The sequence below is a fragment of the Phoca vitulina genome, unplaced genomic scaffold, assembly GCF_004348235.1.
Source record: "Phoca vitulina isolate PV1807 unplaced genomic scaffold, GSC_HSeal_1.0 scaffold35, whole genome shotgun sequence".
Lineage (NCBI taxonomy): Eukaryota > Metazoa > Chordata > Mammalia > Carnivora > Phocidae > Phoca > Phoca vitulina.
The window spans coordinates 18,454,524-18,477,091 of NW_022589738.1; the positions used below are offsets into that span (position 1 = coordinate 18,454,524).

Sequence of the window (22,568 nt, forward strand, 5' to 3'; positions counted from 1 at the left end):
TAGCTCAGGGTTCGCTCAGGTCCTAAAAGCCAGCTGCAGTTCTTTGGCCCATGCGCTTCCTCCACATGGCTGCTTACCTCATCAGACCAGCAAGGAAAGTTTCTTTCCAGTCTGCTAAGATGGAGTTTATATGACATACTCACAGGAGCGACATCACGTCACTTTTGCCATAATCTGTTGTCTAGAAGCAAGTCTCAGTTCTGCCCACACTCAAGGGGAGAGGATTATATAGGGCACAATTCATTGGAGTCACCTGGGATGTGCCCGATACAAGTGCTGATAATAGGACAAGAAGAGAAGGAAGGAATGTGAGCAAGTAGCATTCACAGACACCACAGTGAAATGAGCTTTGTATTTGGTGTCAGAAGTCAGTTTCGTCTCGTTACTTGTGGTTATCTTTGACCATTCACTACATCTCATTTGTAAAAATCTGTTAGCTGATAACTTATGTCACAGGATTTGGTGAACTATGGAGGTATTTTTATTTATTTTTATTTATATTTTTTAAAGATTTTATTTATTTGACAGAAAGAAGACACAGTGAGAGAGGGAACACAAGCAGGAGGACTGGGAGAGGGAGAAGCAGGCTTCCTGTGGAGCAGGGGGCCCGATGCGGGGCTCAATCCCAGGACCCTGGGATCATGACCTGAGCCGAAGGCAGATGCTTAACGACTGAGCCACCCAGGTGCCCCCTGAGGTATTTTTATTTTTATTAAAAAATCACATAGATATTAAAATCACGGGATACCCATTCTCAACATGCAAAATACATTCTCAAACCCAAAGACAAAGCTGAAAGGGAAAATGGATGGGAGGACAGAATCAAATATACACAGGATTACTTTAAACAATTTATTGGTAGTTTCTGGAGACTATGCTCAAAACATTTAAAAATCAATTTCCCAACACCCAAATGATAATTTGCTTAATAATTTGGTATATTTCCTTCCTAGCTTTTTGTTCTACCTACACACACCTAAAATAGATATAAATATAACACAAATATATATGTGCATACAATTTTACTCATCATAAAGTTGCCATTTTTCTACCACCCAGAATCACTGATACAATGGTGCCTATTCTTCCTATTTTTTTTTACAATGTAAACCATATGGTATATTGTTTTATAATCCGTTTTTTCACTTAACAGATTACCACAAACATTTCCTCAAATTCTCCGATGTACAATTTTCCACTCGTGGGTAAGAATTCTGGGTAAAAAACTGATCACATTTACTACATGCTTCTGGAATTATGCTTTTGTACCATTTATTAAAGGAACATTAAATAATACCTGAAGACTTTCTGACATTCTTGACATTTATAAGGTTACTCCCCAGGATGAAGTGATACATAATGAGGTATAACAAATAGTGACATTCTCTCACTCTCAAGTATCTTAATAGGTTTTATCTCCTGTATGACTTCTCTGATGTTTAATGAGAGTCGACTTCCCACTGAAGGCTTTTCCACAGTCCCTGCATTCATAGGGTTTTTCTCCCGTATGAGTTCTGTGATGTACAATGAGAGTGGATTTCACACTAAAGGCTTTCCCACATTCACTGCATTTGTAGGGTTTTTCCCCTGTGTGGATTCTCTGATGTTTAATGAGAGTTGACTTCCTACTGAATGCTTTCCCACAGTTACTGCATTCATAGGGCCTTTCCCCTGTATGAATTCTCTGATGTTTTATCAGTGGTGACTTCTCGCTGAAGGCTTTCCCACACTCATTGCATTTATAGGGTTTCTCTCCTGTGTGAGTTCTGTGATGTACAATAAGGGTTGACTTTTCACCAAACGCTTTTCCACATCTTCTGCATTCATAAGGCTTCTCTCCTGTATGAGTTCTATGATGGACAGAGAGGTGTGATTTCCCACTGAAAGTCTTCCCACATATGCTGCATTCATAAGGCTTCTCCCCTGTATGAATTCTCTGATGAACAGAGAGGTGTGACTTTCCCCTGAAGCTTTTCCCACATTTACTGCACTCATAAAGTTTCTCTTTTGTGTGAGATCTCTGGTGTTTAATGGGGTTGGCTTTCTCATCAAAGGGTTTCCCATGTTTATTACACTCAGGTTTCTCACCGTTATGCGTCCTTTGATGCATAAGGCTGGACTTACCAAAGTGGATTCCTTCATAAAATGCTTGCCTAATGTGTGTTTTCTCATGTCTAATAAGGTGATATGAACTCTTAAAGGCTTTTGCACATTCACCACATACAAATGGTTTCTCTGCTGTGTGAGTTCGCTTGTGTTTAATCAGAGTTGACTTCTGGATAAAGGTTTTTCCACATTCGCTGCATTCATAGGGCTTCTCCCCTGTGTGAGTTCTCTGGTGAGCAATGAGGGTTGACTTCTGGCTGAAGGCTTTTGCACATTCAAAGCATTCATAAGGCTTCTCTCCTGTGTGAGTTCTCTGATGTACTACAAGGTTTGCTTTCTGGATAAACACTTTCCCACATTCAGAACACTCATAGAGTTTCTCCCTAGTTTGAATTCTTTGAGTTTTATTAAGTGCTTGCTTCTGGTGGAGGGCTCTTCCACGTTGATTGGGCTCAAAAAATTTCTCTGCAGGTTGAGCATTATTGAGATTAGAATGGAAGCATAATTTCCAATGTGCCTGACATTCATCATCTTTCTTTCTTACATAGCTTCTATTTTGACAAAGAAAGTTTAAATTATGTTTTGAACACCTTCCCCAGGAATAATATTTAGGGAGTCTTTGTCTTATAGAAACAAAGTCTGTGTTTGGATAAATGATTTTTCTGAAGCTTGTGAATTCTTGGCCGCTTTGATCCTTCTGTGTTTCCTTGTCTACTAATGCAGTTTGCCACAGAAGTTGGTTTTGGCTTTCCTTGTGGTTGTCTATCTGGTCATCAACTTGCCAGAATTCTATAAAAAATTGCAAAGAACTCATCAAACTTGTAAACATTTCTACTATAATGTTATGGGATAATATTAGTTCATAAACATCTTGCTGTGAACTCCTATCAGTAGGACTTGAGCTGATGTGGATGGGCTCCCTCCATGCCTCACTAGCACCACCTCCTCTGACTGTAAACACAAAGAAATGCTGGCCCATATTTAACAAAAGTAATTTAATACATAGTCAAGCTCAAAACCAAGAAATGTATTGGGTGTCAAAAGTGAAGCAGAAATTTAAAGTGATGGGGTGAACAGAAACTGAAGTTTGAGGATTTGCAGTGAAATCCAGACCACAGGGCAAAAATGTTCAGGAAACTGGTATGTAATTCCCACTTACAGCTGGAATCACAAGGGGCTTCCATGTTTGTTAATGGGGAGCTAGAAAGACTCCCCACTGGTCAAGGAAACTGGAAAGAAAGATATAAGAAAGCAAAGGCCTAGTAATGTAACTCAATCTGAAAATATCATAGTTTTAGTAAAGAGCCCACAAGCTGAAAAATTAACATAAAAATTGGTCCTGTTATTCGTAGGTTCCTAGGAGTGGCAAACTCTAAAAGATATATTCTTATGTTTTTATAGCTTAGGACTCACAGAACTTCTATGGAAAACCTATTCTCACTGAAGAGTTCACAGTAAAATAATTTAAACCTCACAAGGAAATGAACCATCTTGAGAGATAATCAGCAGATACATTTAAAGATACCCCATTCCTAGAACTGCAGCTAACAGAAAAATCTAGACTTCAAAATTTCAAATATTCAAAGAAAGAGAGTAAGAGCTATATTATGGGGTAAAAAAGGGAACATTTGAAAAAAGAAACATATAAATAGAAAATATAGATATTATTAAAACTCTAAATAGGTTGAACATCAGACTAGTCACAGATAAAGACAGATTTAATGAATCAGATGACAGACCTTAGGAAGTCACCCAGAATGTAACATAAAGAGCTAACAAAATGGAAATAGGGTAAGACAAAGAGAAAAATGTAAGTTCCACCATAGGTTTAATAGAAAATCCAAATGGAAAGAATAGAGAGTGGTTTTGGACAAGAAAAGGCAGGGAATTTATCACACACAAAGCCTGGCTAACAATAATGCTTGATACTTGAATATTTCAGGAGGAAAATAACCAAAGGGAAAAAGTCAGGGGGAGGGGTGTAAAAATGCAATAAGGGCAGGAAGAAAGAGGTAAAGAGGGGCACCTGGGTGGCTCAGTAGGTTGGGTATCTGACTCTTGATTTTGGCTCGGGTCATGTGGAGCACCGTGTCGGGCTCCGCACTCAGCATGGAGTCTGCTTGAGATTCTCTCCCTCTCCCTCTGCCCCTACCCCTGCTCGCTCTCTCGCTCTCTCTAAAATAAAGTCTTTAAAAAAAAGAGGTAATGAAAAAGCAGGATATATAGACAATACAAGAAAAGAAGAAATACTAACATAGTAATGGCACAATAAATATATATTAACCCCATTAGTTAAAGGGCAATCATATTAAATTGTATTTTTCAAAATCAGCTTTATGTTTTCCAAAGATAATTAGAGCAAAATGAGAGAGAAATGTTGAAAATAAAATTATGGAAAGAGATGTACCTGGTACTTAACAACCAAAACACAGGTGGTAAAACAATGCTTATGTTATATAAAACTGAATGATCTTGATGCCAAAAGCAAATAAGAACAGAATATGAGAATATTACGAAGCAATTTCACTTAAGTACATGCAAAACTCTTTTTTTTAAAGATTTTATTTGTAACACGGGGCTCAAACCTACAACCCTGAGATCAAGAGTCACATGCTTCACTGACTGGGTCAGCCAGGCGCCCCAAACAGATGCAGAATTCTTAAATATGCAAGGCAAACTGATTCTACAGATGGGAGAGAAGAAAGGTAAACAACATCCAGTAATGTTAAAAATGTACATACCCTACTATGTATTACACTTGTAGTTACACCACAGAGAAAATTCTGCAAGTGTGGGCCAGGATACATGTACAAGAATGGCAATAAATATAAACAATGAAATTTCCCAGTAATGGAGGTACGGATCGATGGACTGCAATACTCAGATGCTGGAATGCTATACCAGAGTTAAAATGAATGAACTAAATGTAATGTATCAGCAGAGGTGAAGCTCAAAGGGCAACGCTGAATACAGAAAGAAAGTTTTAGAAAAAACCTTACAGTTGAAGCCCAGTAATCTGGTAAATTTACAAAAGGAACACTATATGATTACAGATACAAATCTATGTACTGCAAGTATAAAAACATCGATTAGAAGGATAGTCACCAAATTCATGATACTGTTTGCCCGGGGAGTGAATGAGAGGAACAGGCCTCAGGAAAGGAAAAGAGGCCTTGACCTTTATTTGTAAACCTCTATTTCTTTTATTAAAGAAAACACCACCAGCAAGTATCAAAATATTGACATTTGCTACTTCTGGTAGGTAAGTACACGGGTATTAGTTACAATGATGATTTTCTGTACTTTTCTGTAGTTTTAAGAGAAATGCCCTAAGGCAGGACTTCCGGGAAGACAGTGAGGACCTCAGTAAATCTCCCCCACGAAAGCAATGAAAATACTGGCAAAATTATCAATATCTATCCTTTCAAGACTTTGGAAATTAACCAAAGGCATACAAGGAATCAAGAAGCATTTATTCAAGAAGAACCAGTGAACCTCAGTGAGAACAGCCAAATCTGTAGTGTTTCACTTGGCGCTACTCACCTCTTCTCCCCCTACCCCAAGCCACCGGCTCCCCAACTCTGGCCCATAAGCAGTGAAAACTGGCAGCCTCCCAGCAGCCTGAGGGGCTGACGTGTTTTGGGTCTCCATCAAAAGCCCCATCCTCACTTGTTGACCTCACTGGGAGCTCCGCTCTAAGAAAGAAAGGACACAATATGGGAACTCAAACCCACACGAAGAAATAAAGAGCACCAGTAAAGGTAGTGGGCAGGCAAGTGCTAACACAGCAAGCCAGGCGCCTAGCTCAAGGCTGGGAATTCAGCTTTCGGAACGTTCCCTATGTTGATAAGACTATTTTGCCGGCTTGGGGCACTGAACGCCTGTTCTCTTCTGGGAGCCTAGATGCCTGACCATTAGAGGCTGATGATTTTTTGGCCTGAGGCGCCTATTTTTACTGGGTCAACTTGGAACGTTCCACAAAGTGAAAAGGGCTTTTTAAAAAACCGTGCTGGCCACTTGGACTTGAAATGTAGCCGTCCAGCTCTGCAGCATCTTGGCTCTGCACGAGAACGGAGCAACTATCCCTGTGGGGATTTATCTCCTACCCCAGGGCGCAGCAATACTGGTGAAAATGATCCCACATCAGGGCACGCGGAGAAAAGTCAGAGAGCATGAGATAAAGGGGAGGAGGGGGTTAAGCTTAGAGACAGAAAAAAAAAATTGATACCAGGTATCAATAATCAGAATAGATTCAGAGTTCTCAAAAGGAACTGAAAATCAGAAGACAATGGCGCAATGCCTTCAAAAGTCTAAGGGAAAGAAATGTCCATCCTAGAACTCTACCCCAAGCTCAACTCTCCATCTAGGACAAGGATAACAAACACGTCTAGATATTAAAAAAATCTCAAAAAATTTACCTCCCATGGACCTACATTCTTTCTTCGTTAGGTACTGGAAGAATGTGCTCCAATGAAATATGGAAGAAGTCATGGCATAAAGCAAATGGGGACTCCAACAATGCAGAAAGTAGCGGGAATCCCCTGAGTGATGGTGAAGGATGTGAGGATGGCAGTCGCACGAGCAGGAATGAGGATAATCCACCCAGAAGGGAGAGGGTCAGATGGCTCCAGACAAACTCAGGGGAAGAACATTGATGGAACCCCTGATAGTTCTGGAAGCATTCAGAGTCACTCTAGACAGCTGGATATGGAGTATTAAAAGTTGAACTGGCGATAAGTACAGAGAGAAAGAAGCAAATAAAAGAAACAAAACAATTATTAACCAAAGGAAACAAAAAGTTATACAGGAAAGCTAAATGAATCCTAGATTACTACATGGCTCAACTGTGTCCAGTGTTTACACAGTCATAATGTCGTAAGCAACAGTACTGTCGGAAACCAAATTTGTGGTATAACCATATCGGGAACATTGGGGAACCAAAAGTCTCTGTGTGTGAGTATGTGTGTGAGTGGCAGGGGCAGTAAGGTGAGCAATCTTCCGTAGCAGAAAATTTTACATAATTATTTGAAGACACAGTAAATTATAAAGAATAGTGATAAAAAAACACCTGCCTATCCACCACTTGTTAAAAAAACAAATTATCATGGGGCGCCTGGCTGGCTCCATTGGTAGAGCATGCGACTCTTGATCTCAGGGTCATGAGTTCAAGCCCCATGTTGGGTGTGGAGCCTACTTAAAAAACAAAAAAAAAACCAAATTATTGTTCCCTTTGAAGTTGATGTGCCCATTTCATTTTCTTTCTTCTTAGATAATCACTATCCTGAATTTTATGTTTATATGCCTTTGACTTTCTTTATAGTTTTACCACACTTATTTTATTCTTTAAACCTTGGCCATGATTTACTTTGATAAAATCAAACCTATTTTTCTTTTCATCAAGAGAATTCTGCCTTAAGTCAGTAAATTTGAAATCTCAAACGAAACATAATTGTCTAGAAAAATGACCAGAACTGACAGAAGATGTACAAAACATGAATAAATCAGTAATTATTTTAAAAATTATAAACTTCACTCTGTAATCAAAAGTCTTGCCCTAAAAAAGGGCATCCTATCCAGATGTTTTTGTAGATGATTGATACCACCTCACAAGAACAGGTATACTTTAGTCAATACAGTTTCGGAAACTAGAAAAAGAAGGGCAAGTACCCGGTCTGTTTTATGTAGCCAGTATAACCGTGTCTACGAGAGTAAGAGGCCGGCGCAAGGCAAGGAAATCTAACTCATCTCTAAACATTAATGCAAAACTCTTAAACTTGAGTAGACTGACTTCAATGAATTAAAAAAAAATGCTTCACAACGAAGTAGAGTTTAAGCACAGGAATGCAAGAATAGTTCAATTTTATATATATATATGTGTGTGTGTGTGTGTGTGTGTGTGTATAATATTTATTATTTATTTATTTATTTATTTGAGAGAGAGACACACAGCGAGAGAGGGAACAGAAGCAGGGGGAGTGGGAGAGGGAGAAGCAGGCTTCCCGCGGAGCAGGGAGCCCGATGCGGGGCTTGATCCCAGGACCCTGGGATCATGACCTGAGCCGAAGGCAGACGCTTAACGACTGAGCCACCCAGGCGCCCCACAGTTCAATTATCTATTATATTAATATCTATTAATATAATCCACCACATTAACAGATTAAGGAGAAAAAAATCATCTTCTCAATAGATGCAGAAAATAAGCATTTGAGAAAATATAACATCCATTCTTGATTTTTTTAAAAGATTTTATTTATTTATTTGAGAGAGACAGAGAGAGCAAGCGAGCGAGTGCACGAGCAGGAGAGGAGCAGAGGGGGAGGGACAAGCAGACTCTGCACTGAGCACAGAGCCTGATTTGGGGCTTGATCCCATGACCCTGAGATCATGACCTGAGCTGAAATCAAGAGTTGGATGCTCAACCAACTGAGCCGTCCAGGTGCCCCTTACGATTTTTAAGAAAGTCTTAGCAAACTAGGAATATAAAAGAAGCTCTTGATGAAAGGGAGCTTTCAACATACCCCAGCAAATATACTTAATGGTGAGTTGGAGGAGCTCTGTCATCTCTCTGTGCCTCAGTTTTCTCATCTATAAAATGAGGATACCAACCAGCCTACTTGATAGGGTTGTTCAGAGGATTAAGTATGTACAAAGCATCCAGAACATAGCAAACACTCAGATACTGCCTATCATTATATTACTATCACTGTCCCCATTATTTTCATTAAAATCAGAAACAAACAGGGAATTCACTATCACTACATCTATTAAACACTATACTACAGGCCCTGACTAATATAGGAAAAAGAAAGAAAATGTGCAATTGGGGTTTTTTTTTAAGTTCTAATTTAAATCATAGTTAACATGTAGTGTAATATTGGTTTCAGGAGTAGAATTTAGTGATTCATCACTTACATATAACACCCAGTGCTCATCCCAACCAGTACCCTCCTTAATGCCCATCACCCATTTAGCCCATCCCCCTTCCCACCTCCCCTCCAGCAACCCTCAGTTTGCTCTCTATAGTTAAGAGTCTCTTAAGGTTTGCCTTCCTCTCTTCTCTTTCCCTTCCCCTATGTTCATCTGTTTTGTTTCTTAAGTTCCACATACGAGTGAGATCATATGGTATTTGTCTTTCTCTGACTGACTTGTTTCACTTAGCATAATACCCTCTTGCTCCATCCATGTCATTGCAAATGGCAAGATTTCATCAAGATTTGATGGCTAATATTCCATCATACACACACACACACACACACACACACACACCCCACCTCTTCTTTATCCATTCATCAGTCAATGGGAAAATGTATAATTGGAAAGGAAAAGACAAAATTGTTTTTATGAAGACAACTGTTTACACAGAAGACTCAAGAGAATCTAAAAACTATTAAGAAAAGCAACTAGAAAGGTTTCTGTTCACAAGTTGAATATATAAACATCACTAGCATTCTCATGCACTAGTATTTACCAATTAGAAAATGTAATAGGAAAAAAAAGATCTCAATCACAATTGCTGTAACAACTAAGAGATATCTAGGAATAAATCTAACAAAAGATATGCAAGCACTTCCTGAAGACAAATTCAGAACACTACTGAATGGCAGAAAAGAGAAGCTGAGTTAAGAGTTCGCTGACAGGAAAATTCAATAGTGTCAAGATGCCCATCCCCAACCTACTCCCAGCTCATCTCCAAACACAGTGCAATTGCATTAGGGATCCCAAACAGGGTTTTCCATAGAACTTGAGAAACCAATCCTAAAATTCCTATGTGAATGACCAAGGAGTCAAAGGAGATAAGGGGGAGTCATCCGACGAGCTATTACCAACATCAGCAACGGTAAGAATGGCGCAGCGGCTGACATTTACGTGCCGTTCACTAAGTGTCAGGCAGTTTTAAGGGCTTTATATTTTTTAACTCATTTGAATAATGATAGTGGCAGAGGGACAAACAGACCAATGGAACAAAATAGAAAGCCTCGGCACAGACCCACGCATCTGGGTAACTTGACCTCTGACTGAACTGGTGTCACACACCATCGTGGAAAGAGTTCCATACATGGCATGGTATGAGTGGGTGTCCACGTGGGGAAAAAAGGTGAACTAAGAGCTCCTTCCTCACGAGTTACATAAAAACAAATTCCAGGCAGATTGTAAGAAAGTAAAAAAGAAAAAAAAAAAAAAAGCAAAATTTTCAAGTGTTGGGAGAATATTATGTGATAACATCTTTATGACCTCAACTAGAAAAAAATTACTTCAATTTACACAAAAAGCACCAACTAGCGAAAAACTGATAAATCTGATTACATTACAATTAAAACTTCTACTCGAAAAACACCTCAATAGCCCAAACTAAGATATTGACTACACACAAAATTGGAATCGAGAATATATGAAGAAGCCATTTAAATCAATAAAAAAAAGACAAACACCCCACCAAAAACACGAAGGATATGAACAGGCAAGCCACAGAGGAGGAAATCCAAAGAGTCAATACCATATGAAATGATAAATACCTTTACTAGAATGGGAAATGGAAATTACAGTAAGACACCAATTCACACTTACCAGATGAGTAAAATGGAAAGAGTGTGCCCATGTTACAATTTCACAGAGAGAGAGAAAAAAACACTGCCATCAGTGCAGAAAGTTCTACTAGGCGGCCCTGATCTAAATCACGCCCTGTCTGTACTATCAGTTTGGCCGCATAATGTTACAGAGCTTTGCATTTTAACATCGATCGATGCTTCCCGTTCCAAACCTCAAGTTGCAGATATTTCAGGAAGCTCTCACTGCCCACCCAGCTGCAACCCATACTCTTAGGGAATTGGTTTAACACGGTATTAAAACCCAAGTAAAGCAAGGTGACTATAGTTAATAATAATACTGTATTATATATTTGAAAGCTGCTAAGAGAGTAAATCTTAAAAGTTCTTATCACAAGAAAAAAAAAGCGCACTTTTTGTTTCAAAGGCTGGTAATACAATCCTACCAAGTGCTTCTCCAGTCCAGAGACCCTTGCAGGACTTAAAAGGAGCAGGTCAAAACCATTTATGTCCCTCATAAAACCACCATGTCCCTCAGCACTAACATATACCTTAAAAGTCTAAGAGGTTAAGGTCGAATAAGCTGAGGAAGAAGACTGCTTCCGGGAGAGCTGTGGGAAAACTGCAGTATCTTCTCTCTCCAACAACAGGGGTGGGAGGAGTATGTTCATCTGACCCCTAATCTAGTAAGGACTTCAAGGAGACAACTTGCTTGATATATGTCTGCTAGAGTTTGGGGCACACAGAGGACTTGGCACCTAATCTGCACCTAGAAAAACTACAGGTGCCGCGTGGGCTCAGGTAGTCTGTGGCAGCAAAGAGGTTGCATAGGGGGTGAAGAGATCAAGGTGCCAGGGATACACACACACACACACACACTACAAGGCAGATGTGGCCCTTCTAGATGTGAACAGGCAGGTTACTTTGGACAGAGGGCTTCCTGCTAGCATCACGGTGACCTCAGCAAAGAGAGACTGGAGGTGTGCCATGGGGCTGGAGGTCTGCTAAACAGGGAGGAGATATGCTAAATGCCTTGTTGGAGTAGAGACACTGCCTATAAGGAGAAAATTGCAATCAGGGCCCTAGCCGAGGCATCTCTAAGGAAACCTTAAAGTGCCAAGGGCAGGAAGAAGAACTGGTCTTTGGAATCTGCCATGTGCAGAGGGCACCAATATCTAATTACATCTTTATCGGTCAGGTCGAACTATTTTTGTCCTTTGTATCTCCTTCCTTCCTCACTTGCTTCAGCCAGGGAGCCACGGAGCCAGAGACGGCCTAGTTGTCGAGTGGGGGATGAGGAAAAGGGAGAAGAGCTAGCGAGGAGAGTAAAGAAAGAAAAAGCTGAGCATGCTTCTTTAGCCACTAAAACTGCCCAGCCTGAAGCAGTGAAGCAGGCATTCGTTGGGGGAGAGATTTCCCTTTCAATAAAGTTCATAGTTTTCACGACGACATGTGATTGGACTTTTAAAACTAGAAATGAGGCTACCACAGACCCTCAGAAATTAAAAGGATAATAAAAGAATATTATGAACACCTTTATGCCAAGAAATTTGACAACTTAGGTGAAACAGACAAACTCCTTGAAAGACACAAATTACCAAAGCTCATTGAAGAAGAAATAATATGCTGCATGGAGCACTGGGTGTTATACGAAAACAATGGATCGTGGATCACCACATCAAAAACTAATGATGTATTGTATAGTGACTAACATAACATAATAAAATAAAAAAAAAAAGACTATATGCAAAAGAAAAAAAAGATGAAATAATATGAATAAACCAGATATTGGTTCAATAGATATTACTGAAGAAATTGAAACTGTAGCTTAAATCTTTCTACAAAGAAAACTCTAGGCCCAGATGACTTCACGGGGGAATTCTATCAAACATTTAAGGAAGAAATAATACCAACTTCTATACAAATTCTTCCAAAGAACTGAAAAGGGAGGAAATCCTTCCCAGTTCATTCTATGACTTCATTATCTTGATTGTGGTGATGGATTCATGGGTGTGCATGTCAAAACTGACCAGATTGTGCACTATAAAGACATGCAATTTCTTATAAGTTAATTATACCACAATAAAGGGGTGAAAATAGCTAAATCAGTACTCAGAGACAGTCAAAGCTTTCCCAGTGCTTACATTAGAAAAGGAAGCTGTTAAAGCAATGACCTAAGCTTCTACCTTATGAAACAAGGAAAGGAGAAAATATTCAATTCAAACTAGCAGAAGGACAGAAATAACAAAGACAAAAGCAAGAATGAATAAAATCAAGGTTTCCATTACTGGCCACAATGGAGGAGATCTACCATAGCCTCTCTCTCCTACTGATTCTGCTCTTGCAACGAAAAACTCTGGACAAAATATGTAAAGCAATTACTTGAGGATTCTGAAAAATAAACAAAAGCAGGCACTCTGAGGGGGAGTCAAAAGGTAGAGAAGCAGCTCATACAGTGGGTTTCCTTTTTGTCCCCCCTCATATTTTTGCAAGACTCTGTCCCCATGGCCTATGAACCTCCACAAGTTCTGAGCTCATCCAAGGACTATGCATGCAGGGGTAAGGAAAGCCTCACACCAAAGCTTTAAGAACTGAACTAAACTAAGATTTAAACCACAGGTCAAGTCTGAGTAACACCAGAATAACAAATGCTTGAGAGAGACCTGAAGTAGGAACGCAAAGTCTTTGATAATTGCACAAAGACTTAAATCACCACTCAAGTCTCAAACTAACCCCTGAATGGTGCATACACAGGAAAGATGCTAAGAAAAATGGCAAAGGCTTTGAAAACTGAACTGAATGGAATTAACACCCACAGAAGGTGAGACAAAACTGGTGGTCTGAATCTAACCAGGTGTATTATGTGATAAACGAAGATTAAAAACAACAAAACAATCTCCATTATTCAGGATAGAATCCAAAATTATTCAATATAGGGCGCCTGGGTGGCTCAATTCGGCTCAGGTCATGATCCTGGAGTCCCAGGATCGAGTCCTGCATCGGGCTCCCTGCTCAGTGGGGAGTCTGCTTCTCCCTCTGACCCTCCTCCCTCTCATGCTCTCTGTCTCTCATTCTCTCTCTCTCAAATAAATAAATAAAATCTTCAAAATTATTCAATATAACAACCAACCAGCAAAACCTGACCAATTCTTTTTTTTTTTTTAAGATTTTATTTATAGTTGAAAATAGAGCTACCCTATGACCCAGCAATTGCACTACTGGGTATTTACCCCAAAGATACAAATGTAGTGATCCAAAGGGGTACGTGCACCCCCGTGTTTATAGCAGCAATGTCCACAATAGCCAAACTATGGAAAGAGCCTAGATGTCCATCAACAGATGAATGGATAAAGAAGATGTGGTATATATATATACAATGGAATATTACACAGCCATCAAAAAACCCTGAAATCTTGCCATTTGCAACGACGTGGATGGAACTAGAGGGTATTATGCTAAGCGAAATAAGTCAATCAGAGAAAGACAAGTATCATATGATCTCACTGATATGAGGAATTTGAGAAACAAGACAGGAGCATAGGGGAAGAGAGGAAAAAATGAAACAAGATGAAACCAGAGAGGGAGACAAACCGTAAGAAACTCTTAATCTCTGGAAACAAACTGAGGGTTGCTGGAGTGGAGGGGGGTGGGAGGGATGCGGTGGCTGGGTGATGGACATTGGGGAGGGTATGTGCTATGGTGAGCGCTGTAAACTGTGTAAGACTGATGAATCACAGACCTGTACCCCTGAAACAAATAATACATTTTATGTTAATAAAAAAAATAAAGAAGAGAGTAGGAAGGGAAAAATGAAGGCAGGGGGAAATCGGAGGGGGAGATAAACCATGAGAGACTATAGACTCTGAGAAACAAACTGAGGGTTTTGGAGGGGGGGGATGTGTTAGTCTGGTGATGGGTATTAAGGAGGGCACGTATTGCATGGAGCACTGGGTGTTATACACAAACAATGAATCATGGAACACTACATCAAAAACCAATGATGTAATGTGTGGTGACTAACATAATAAAATAAAATTAAAGATTTTATTTATTTATTTGACAGAGAGAGACACAGTGAGAGAGGGAACACAAGCAAGGGGAGTGGGAGTGGGAGAAGCAGGCTTCCTGCCTAGCAGGGAACCTAATGCGGGGCTCAATCCCAGGACCCTGGGATCATGACCTGAGCTGAAGGTAGACGCTTAATGACTGAGCCACCCAGGCACCCCTGAATCTGACCAATTCTTAAGGGAAAAGACAATCAACCGATGCCAATCCTGAGATCACGCAGGTACTAGAATTATCAAAGACATTTAAGCAACTATTATAACTAAGCTCTATGAGATAAAGGTAAATACACTTGAAATAAATGGATAAATAGAAATTCTCAAGATTATAGAACTATAAAAAAGAAATTAAAATTTAGAACTAAAAAACACAATTATCTGAAATTAGAAAACCAACTCATGGGATGGACTTAGCAGAATGGCAATGACAGAGGCAAGAGTCAATGAACTTGGAGTTAAAGTGACAAAGATGATCCAACCTGTCAAACTGCAGAACAGAGAGAAAAAAGACTGGGAAAAACAAGAAAGGAAAAAATGGTATCAGATACCTGTAGGACAATATCAAAAGATCCAACATTCATGTCACTAGAGTCCTCAAAGGAAGAGACTGGTGCAGAAAAAAAAAAGATCGAAAGAAGTAATGGCCAAAAATTTTCCAATTTGGGGGCGCCTGGGTGGCTCAGTCAGTAAAGCATCTGCCTTCAGCTCAGGTCATGATCTCAGGGTCCTGGAATTGAGCCCTGTGTCAGGCTCCCTGCTGAGCAGGGAGTCTGCTTCTCCCTCTTTCTGCCCCCACCCTGCTCATGCTCTTTCTACTCTCTCTCAAATAGAATCTTTTAAAAAATACTTAAAAAATTAAAAAAAAAATTTTTTAAGGTACCAAATTTGGAGAAAGATGTAAATTTATAGATTCAAGAAGCTCAGCACAGCCTAGGTGGCTCAGGTGGCTCAGTTGGTTGGGTGTCTTGACTCTTGGTTTCAGCTCAGGTCATGATATCAAGGTTATGGGATCCAATCCCGCATTGGGCTCTGCGCTGAGCGCAAAGTCTGCTTGTCCCTCTCCCTCTGCTCCTCCCCCTGCTCTCTCTCTCAAACAAATAAATAAAATCTTAAAAAAAAGAAGCTCAGCACACCAGAAAAAATATAAACTCAAAGAAACCCCCAGAAACATTACAATCAAATTGCTGGAAAGCAAAGTTGAGGAAAAAAAAAAAAAAACCTTGAACAAAAGCACACTGCATATGAGGAAACAATGATCCAAATGTCTGTGAAGTTGTCATCAGAAATAATGGAGGCCAGAAGATAATGGAACATCTTTTTTTTTCAGAATTTTTTTTTAAGAGAGGGAGGGCAGGAAGCAGCAGAGGGAGAGGGAGAATCTTAAGCTGGGCATGGAGCCCCATGCAGGGCTTGATCTCACAACCCCAAGATCATGACATAAGCCAAAATCAAGAGTCGGATGCTTAACTGACTGGGCCACCCAGGTGCACTGATAATGGAACATCTTAAAAATACTAAAGGTGAAGAAATGTCAACAGAATTCTGTATCCAGCAAAAATATCCTTCAAGAATGAAGATGAAATTTAAAAATTCACACAGGAAAACGAAGAGATATTGTCACTGGTAGATTTGTTCTAAGAGAAATGACACAGGATCTTCAGAGTGAAGGGAAATAGTATCAGAGGGAAGCACAGAACTTCAGGAATAAATAAAGAGCAGCAGAAATGGTAAAATATCTGGGTAAGTATAACAGATCATTTTTCTCCTTTTGAATTATTTAAGATATGTATGGTAGTTGAAAGCAAAAATGGTAACATTGTCGGGGGGGGGGGTTAAAATGTATGTACATATAATGCATTTGAAAACTATAACATAAAGGAGATAAGGTAAAGGGACCTATATTAAAGCTTCTACATATTGTTTGAAATGTTAAAACGTACGTCTAAGGAGCCAGGAGGAACTTCACTCTGTGTGGTCCCCAAGGCTCCATGAACGCTGACCCTGGGGCAAGGACCATCTCCAAGCCTAGTGGGGGCTGCCCTCCCCCAGGCTGCTCCCCAGGAGGCACAGCCAAGCTCCTCTGAGCTGCTGCCCGCTGACAAGGCTGCAGGAATCTGTTGCCTTGGCAACCGGCTTGGTTACCAAGGCCGCCCACTGGGACATCACTTGAGCAGCTGGTGACATTTGAATACGCGGACAGTGTGTATTGATGTGGAAGTTCCCAATTGTGATAACCGCAGTGGGTTATAAAAGGGAATCCTGGTTTTTAGAAAATATACAGTGATGTGTTATGGGTGAAGGGGCATTGCACCTCCAGTCTTAAATGGTTCAGAAAAGTGCATTTAAATATAAATACATGCCTATAGATAATAGACAGACGTAGATACATAACGCGACAAAGCAAACAGGGCAAGATGCAACCAACTGGTGAATCTGGGCAGAGTCTATAGGAGTTTCTGGTATTGATTTTGAAATTTTCTGTAAATTTGAAACTATATCAAAATTAAAAGTTATGAAAACAAAAAAGCAAAATAAAATATATGCCCAAGTACAATGTAAAAGATTAACTGTGTATCTTAATCCCTAGAGCAACTATTAAACTAAAAAAATACGGAGATATTGACAAAAAGTAAATATACTGAAAATAGAATAAATTGCAATTGCACTTCCTATGCAAGACCTGTGCATTCAAAACTACAACCTTACTGAGATAGATTTTAAAAGACCTAAATAAATAGAGAGATACATCACGTTCATGAATTGGAAGACTCAATATTGGTATTTCAATGATCCACAGATTGAATGCAATCCCAAACAAAATCCCCACAGGCTATTATGTAGAAACTGACAAGCTGATTCTAAAACTTATACGAAACTATCAAGGACCTAGAATAGCCAAGACATTATGAAAAGGAAGAACAAAGCTGGAAGATTCATAGCACCTGATCTGAACACTAAATGTAAGGCTACAGTAATTAAGAAGTGCAGTACAGGCACATAGATCAACACATACGTGTTCAACTGTTTTCAACAAGGGAGCCAAGGTAAACTGATAGAGGAAATATAGTATTTTCAGAAAAGCTGCTGGAATAATTGAATATGCATAGGCAAAAGAAAGAACATTGATCCTTACCTCACACCAGGTAAAAAATACTTCTCTCATTATGTCCATTGGCCTAAATATAAGAGCCAAAAATTGTAAATCTTCTGAATGAAATCATATGAGAAACTCTTTGTTACCATGGATTAGGATTAGAAAGAGAATTGTTTAATAGGGCACAAAAGGCATGGATCATAAAAGAAAAGCTTGATAAACTGGGCATTATCAAAATAAAGAATGTCTTTTTTTTTGAAAGATCCTATTAAGATAAACACAAGCCACAGCCTGGGAGTAAATACATGGAAAACACATAGCTGCTAAAGGACTTGCATCCAGAATATATAAAGAACTCTTAACCATTTGATAGCAACAAAAATGGCAAAAAGTTACCACAAACAGTTCACCCAAGATGTAGAGTCTAATGAGCACAGGAAAAGATGCTAAACATTAGTTATTGGAGAAGTGCAAATTAAAATCAAAATGAGATGCTCCAACACAAGTACTAGAAAGAAAGACTAACAATACTCATAATACCAAGTGCTAGCAAGGATGCAAAACACCTAGAACTCTCATGTTGTTGATGGTCAACAAAAATGGTACAGCCGTGCTGGGAAACAGTGTGATGCTGTCTTATGAAGTTAAACATACATTCACCATATGACCAAGCAATCCCAATCCAGATATTTACCTAAGAAGATAAATAAGTGTGCATACAAACACCTGGACATGAATGTTCATACCAGCTTCTTTCATAATAACCAAAAATTCAAAAAATTCAAATGTGTGTAAACTGCTTAGTGAATAAACAAATATAACATTATTTACCTTCAAAAAGGAACAAACTGCTGACATATATCAAACATGGATGAACCTAAAAAGTGTTAAGGTAAGTGAAAGAAGCAAGACACATAAAGTTATTTACTATGAAATGCATTTATATTCTAGAAAGAATAAAACTAGAAGAATAGAAATGAGAAGAATCCAAATCCAAATCCCAGATATGTAAGTGAGAAAGAATTTTAATTACAAAGGGGCACAAAGGGATCCTTTAGGGGAATGAAGAAGTCCAATATGTTGATGGTGTTGGTGGTTACATCACTAAATCTTTGTTAAATCTATAGAATCATACACCTAACAAAGGTGAAGTTCAGGGTATATATATTATACCTCAATAAACCTCACTTAAAAAAAGAACAGTCACATCTGCATAAATGTATATTGAAAATACATGAAAATGTGAATTACATTAAAATTTTATATACAACCAAATGCCATATGGTGCTATTTATTAATTTCCTTTTATTAAAATACCTATTAAACATTAAGAATAAACAATATTAAGAAGTTGTGACCTCTAGTTAATGAATGCCTTTGGCAGTATTTAGGGGTGAAGGGTACCAATCTCTGAAACTTACTATGAAACTCATCACAAAAAGAAAGAGGACTGATGGAAGGACAGAGGAATTAGTACAAAGAAGAAAAAGCAAATACAGCAAAATGTTCATTGTAGACTCCAGGGGGAATTCTGTGGGTGTTCAAACTATGATTCTTTCACTTGTTCGGTGTGAAAATTTTTATAATAAAATGTTGGGGAGAAAGGCTAAAGAACAGCAAAGTAAACCCAAAGTAAGTAGGAAAAAGGAAATAAAGGTAAAAGGAGAAGTGAACAAAACGGAAAACAAGAGACAGGGAAAATTCACAAAGGCAAAGACCTTTCCGTGAAAAGCTTAACAACCTTTTGATGAACTTCAGACTTCAGCCTACTCCATGGGATTGGACAATTCGGATTACTAGAGTGAGGCCACTCTTGAGACTAACCATTCCTAGAAGATTTCTCTCAGAACAACCAGCGAATTTTTTTAAAAGATCTATTTATTTATTTGAGAGAGAGAGACAGAGAGCGAGCAGGGGGAGGGGCAGAGGGAGAGGGAGACAAGCAGACTGCCCACTGAGCGGAGAGCCCGATGCAGGGCTGGAGCCCTGGACACTGAGCTCACGACCTGAGCCAATATCAAGAGTCAGACACCCAACTGACTGAGTCACCCAGGAGCCCCATCAGAACAACCAGAGAATTTCTGGGACCTGCCAGAAATTTCCTATAGGCCCAGGGGAATATGCAGTCCCGAAGCAGCTTGAAGTCTGGAGGAATGGCGGAAGAGAAAAAGCTGTCCACCTGCTCCTGTCGTCTCCTCCCCCCTGACCCCATGCTCCTCGGTGAGGCCTGGCCGTGTCTCCCGAGCCTCTGAACTCTTCTCAGGGGATATTTAAAACGGTGGATCCTACCTGGCCATGGGCGTCGGGCTATCTGCAGTGTCCCTCACAGTGCACAGAACCAGGACCACCCGGGGCTTTCTGGAACAATTTCCATCGGGTGGGGCCTAACCGTGAGAATCCTGTGGGGTCCACAGGTCACTATGTGAGTGCCTTGGGTTAACAAAGACTGTAGTAAGACATGTTTTATTAAAAACAACAATAAAAATAGTGATACCCACTACTGAAAGCTCCCGGGGGTCGAGGCACCAGTTTTGGTGCTTTACATTCATCCACTCATTAAGCTCTGACAACCCCGTAAGTTCTAGCATCAGCCCCACTCTACAAGCAGGCAAAGAGGCTCTGAGGCGAGTGTGCAGAGGGACAGCTAGCGAGCCAAGAAGCCAGAAATCCAGTCTGGGCTGTGAGCTCCAAAGCCGGAGCCAGTGACCCCTGGCTGTGGATGAGCACCGAACCTCCTTCCTCTGCCCTCCTCCAAAAGGAAAGATTGTTTATGGAATGTTCCACCAGCCCCACACCGGGACAGTAAGAATAAGATGCAGGCATTCTCTCTGGGGTTCTGTGTTCTAGGCAGAGAATAAGCCACAGACACTTAGCTAGGTTTAGAAGGAGTTACCAAATGGAATGCAGACATAGAAGCTGAGCTCTATTATTTACACTTACAAATGTAACCAACAGAGAAACTACAAATAATAACAAGCATTGTGAAGAGCTGAGGAGAAGGTCAAGGTGGAACTGAGATAAATCCTGAGTTTTCATAGAGGGGAGATAAAATAGAAATCTCCAGAAATGCAGGTATGAAGGGATTCCCGGGACCCAGGAGGTGCCCATCCGCAGAATTATAAAGAGAAACCCCGAGAAGAGGCAGAACGTGGAGGTGTGGCTGGGAATGTGCTGACATGACCTGGATCCCGGACTGCCCTGCACGCACACCCAACGTGGATACGGTTCCTTCCAACAGAACAGGTGTTCACGTAAGGTTACTGGACTCAGGGAGGGGGCTGCGCCTCTGAGCTTGCACTTCCTCCTTCTAGGGCACCACTGAACTGAGAACGAGCCTCCGCCAGTTCAATTCCTGAAAACCCCGGAGGCAGGAAAAAGCAGGCCACGAGCAGAGCAGAAATGCTGATGGATCTGGACACGGCAGCGAGTATGGGGTTGACGGAGCACAAAGAGGACACCGTACCCCCAAACAGCCGTGGGGGAGGCAGGTGCAGGCCAGCCCAGGAGGCCCCGACAGAGAGAGGGTGCACAGCCCAGCAGAGGCGGGCTGTGGGGAAGCCGTCGGGGTGGCCGCTGGGAGCGCGCCAGAAGAAGAGGAAGACCGGCGTCTGAAGAGTGTGTGGATCCCCACAGGGGGCCCAGAGCCAAACCAACCAAACCCACGGAGGAGGCAAAGAGCCGCTGTGCCCAGGACGGAGGCGGCGCTCACTGAAGCAGGCCGCCCGGGAGGGATGTCCTCTCCGGGTCCCCTGTGTTCTGGGGAAAGACAGAGATGACACGGAGGACAAAACAGGTGAGTGGGAGGGAGGCAGTGGTAAGAGCAGGAAGCTGACAACAGGCGGAGTCGGGTCACATCTGGAAGAGACGGGGGGACTGAGAAGCGAGGACTGAGTCCCGTGAAGGCTGACGCGGTTGAGCACGACAGGAGCGCGGAGAGAGCACGGGGGCTGCCCGACCCGGCCGAGCTGGAGGCCACCAGCAAAGCTTCTGGTCCCCACCAGCTCCAGCAAGGCAGGCAGGATGACTTCCCTGAGGCTGAAGAGGGCTCCCAGCGTCAGATGTAAAGGGCCCACAGGACGACAGATAAAGAGGGCGCGTCACACCTACAGCCCATCTCTTCTGAGGAAAAGGCAAATGCCCACGGGAGGGGAAACACCCTCAAAGCTTCCAGAAAGGAGGGGGAGCAGGAAAGGGGGAAGGCCACCCAGGATACTGGGATGTGGACTTGGGACCTGAACCCCAAGCAGAACAAAGGGGCTGCGGAAGGGTGGTGGGGGGGGGTGGGCGTCATGTGCCTACCACAGCGGCTGGTTTCATCGAAGCCAAGTCAGGTCCCCGAGTCTAGGGACTCTGAGAAGAGCCCCCAGGCCTGCCCCTGACGCCCAGCTCTCGCTGACCTCCTGGTCCCCTGCCCTGGCCCGACGGGCCGCGTGCGGGCTCACCTGGATAGTTCCACGCCGACGGCCCTCCCTCTGCCCTCCTGGCCTCTTCTTGTCCTGATCTCAAGACCTCATCCGGGCTGGCAACGAGGTATCCTGGGAGGGGAAATGACACAGACTTCGTTAGTAATGCCAGACGTGTTCCAGAACCGGGGCCTCTCCTTGCCAACCGACACGGTCCGGCCTCGGTGCGGCCCCCCGAGGAAGGCTCTGTGCCCCTCAGTGCAGACCAGTCACCGAGAGGGCGAGAGCACAGACATCCGGGGCGGGGTGCACACGGGGCTCTGACTTCCCAGCGGTGAGCCTGAGGCCCCAGCTCATT

At 41.5% G+C, this 22,568-nt stretch overlaps 1 protein-coding gene across 7 annotated transcripts in view; it reads right to left on the reverse strand.

Annotated features, from left to right (window-relative positions):
* Positions 1-753: 753 nt before the first annotated feature.
* ZNF674 (zinc finger protein 674) overlaps positions 754-22,568 on the reverse strand; it is a 28,757-nt gene continuing 6,942 nt past the window's right edge. For all 7 annotated transcript variants that reach the window (XM_032426526.1, XM_032426525.1, XM_032426521.1 and 4 more), the window contains exons 5-6: positions 22,250-22,342; positions 754-2,895 (exon numbers count right to left, since the gene is read on the reverse strand). In XM_032426526.1, the coding sequence (XP_032282417.1) occupies positions 1,403-2,895; positions 22,250-22,342 (1,586 nt within the window). In that variant the 3' untranslated portion in view covers positions 754-1,402. The remainder of the gene's footprint in view (positions 2,896-22,249; positions 22,343-22,568) is intronic.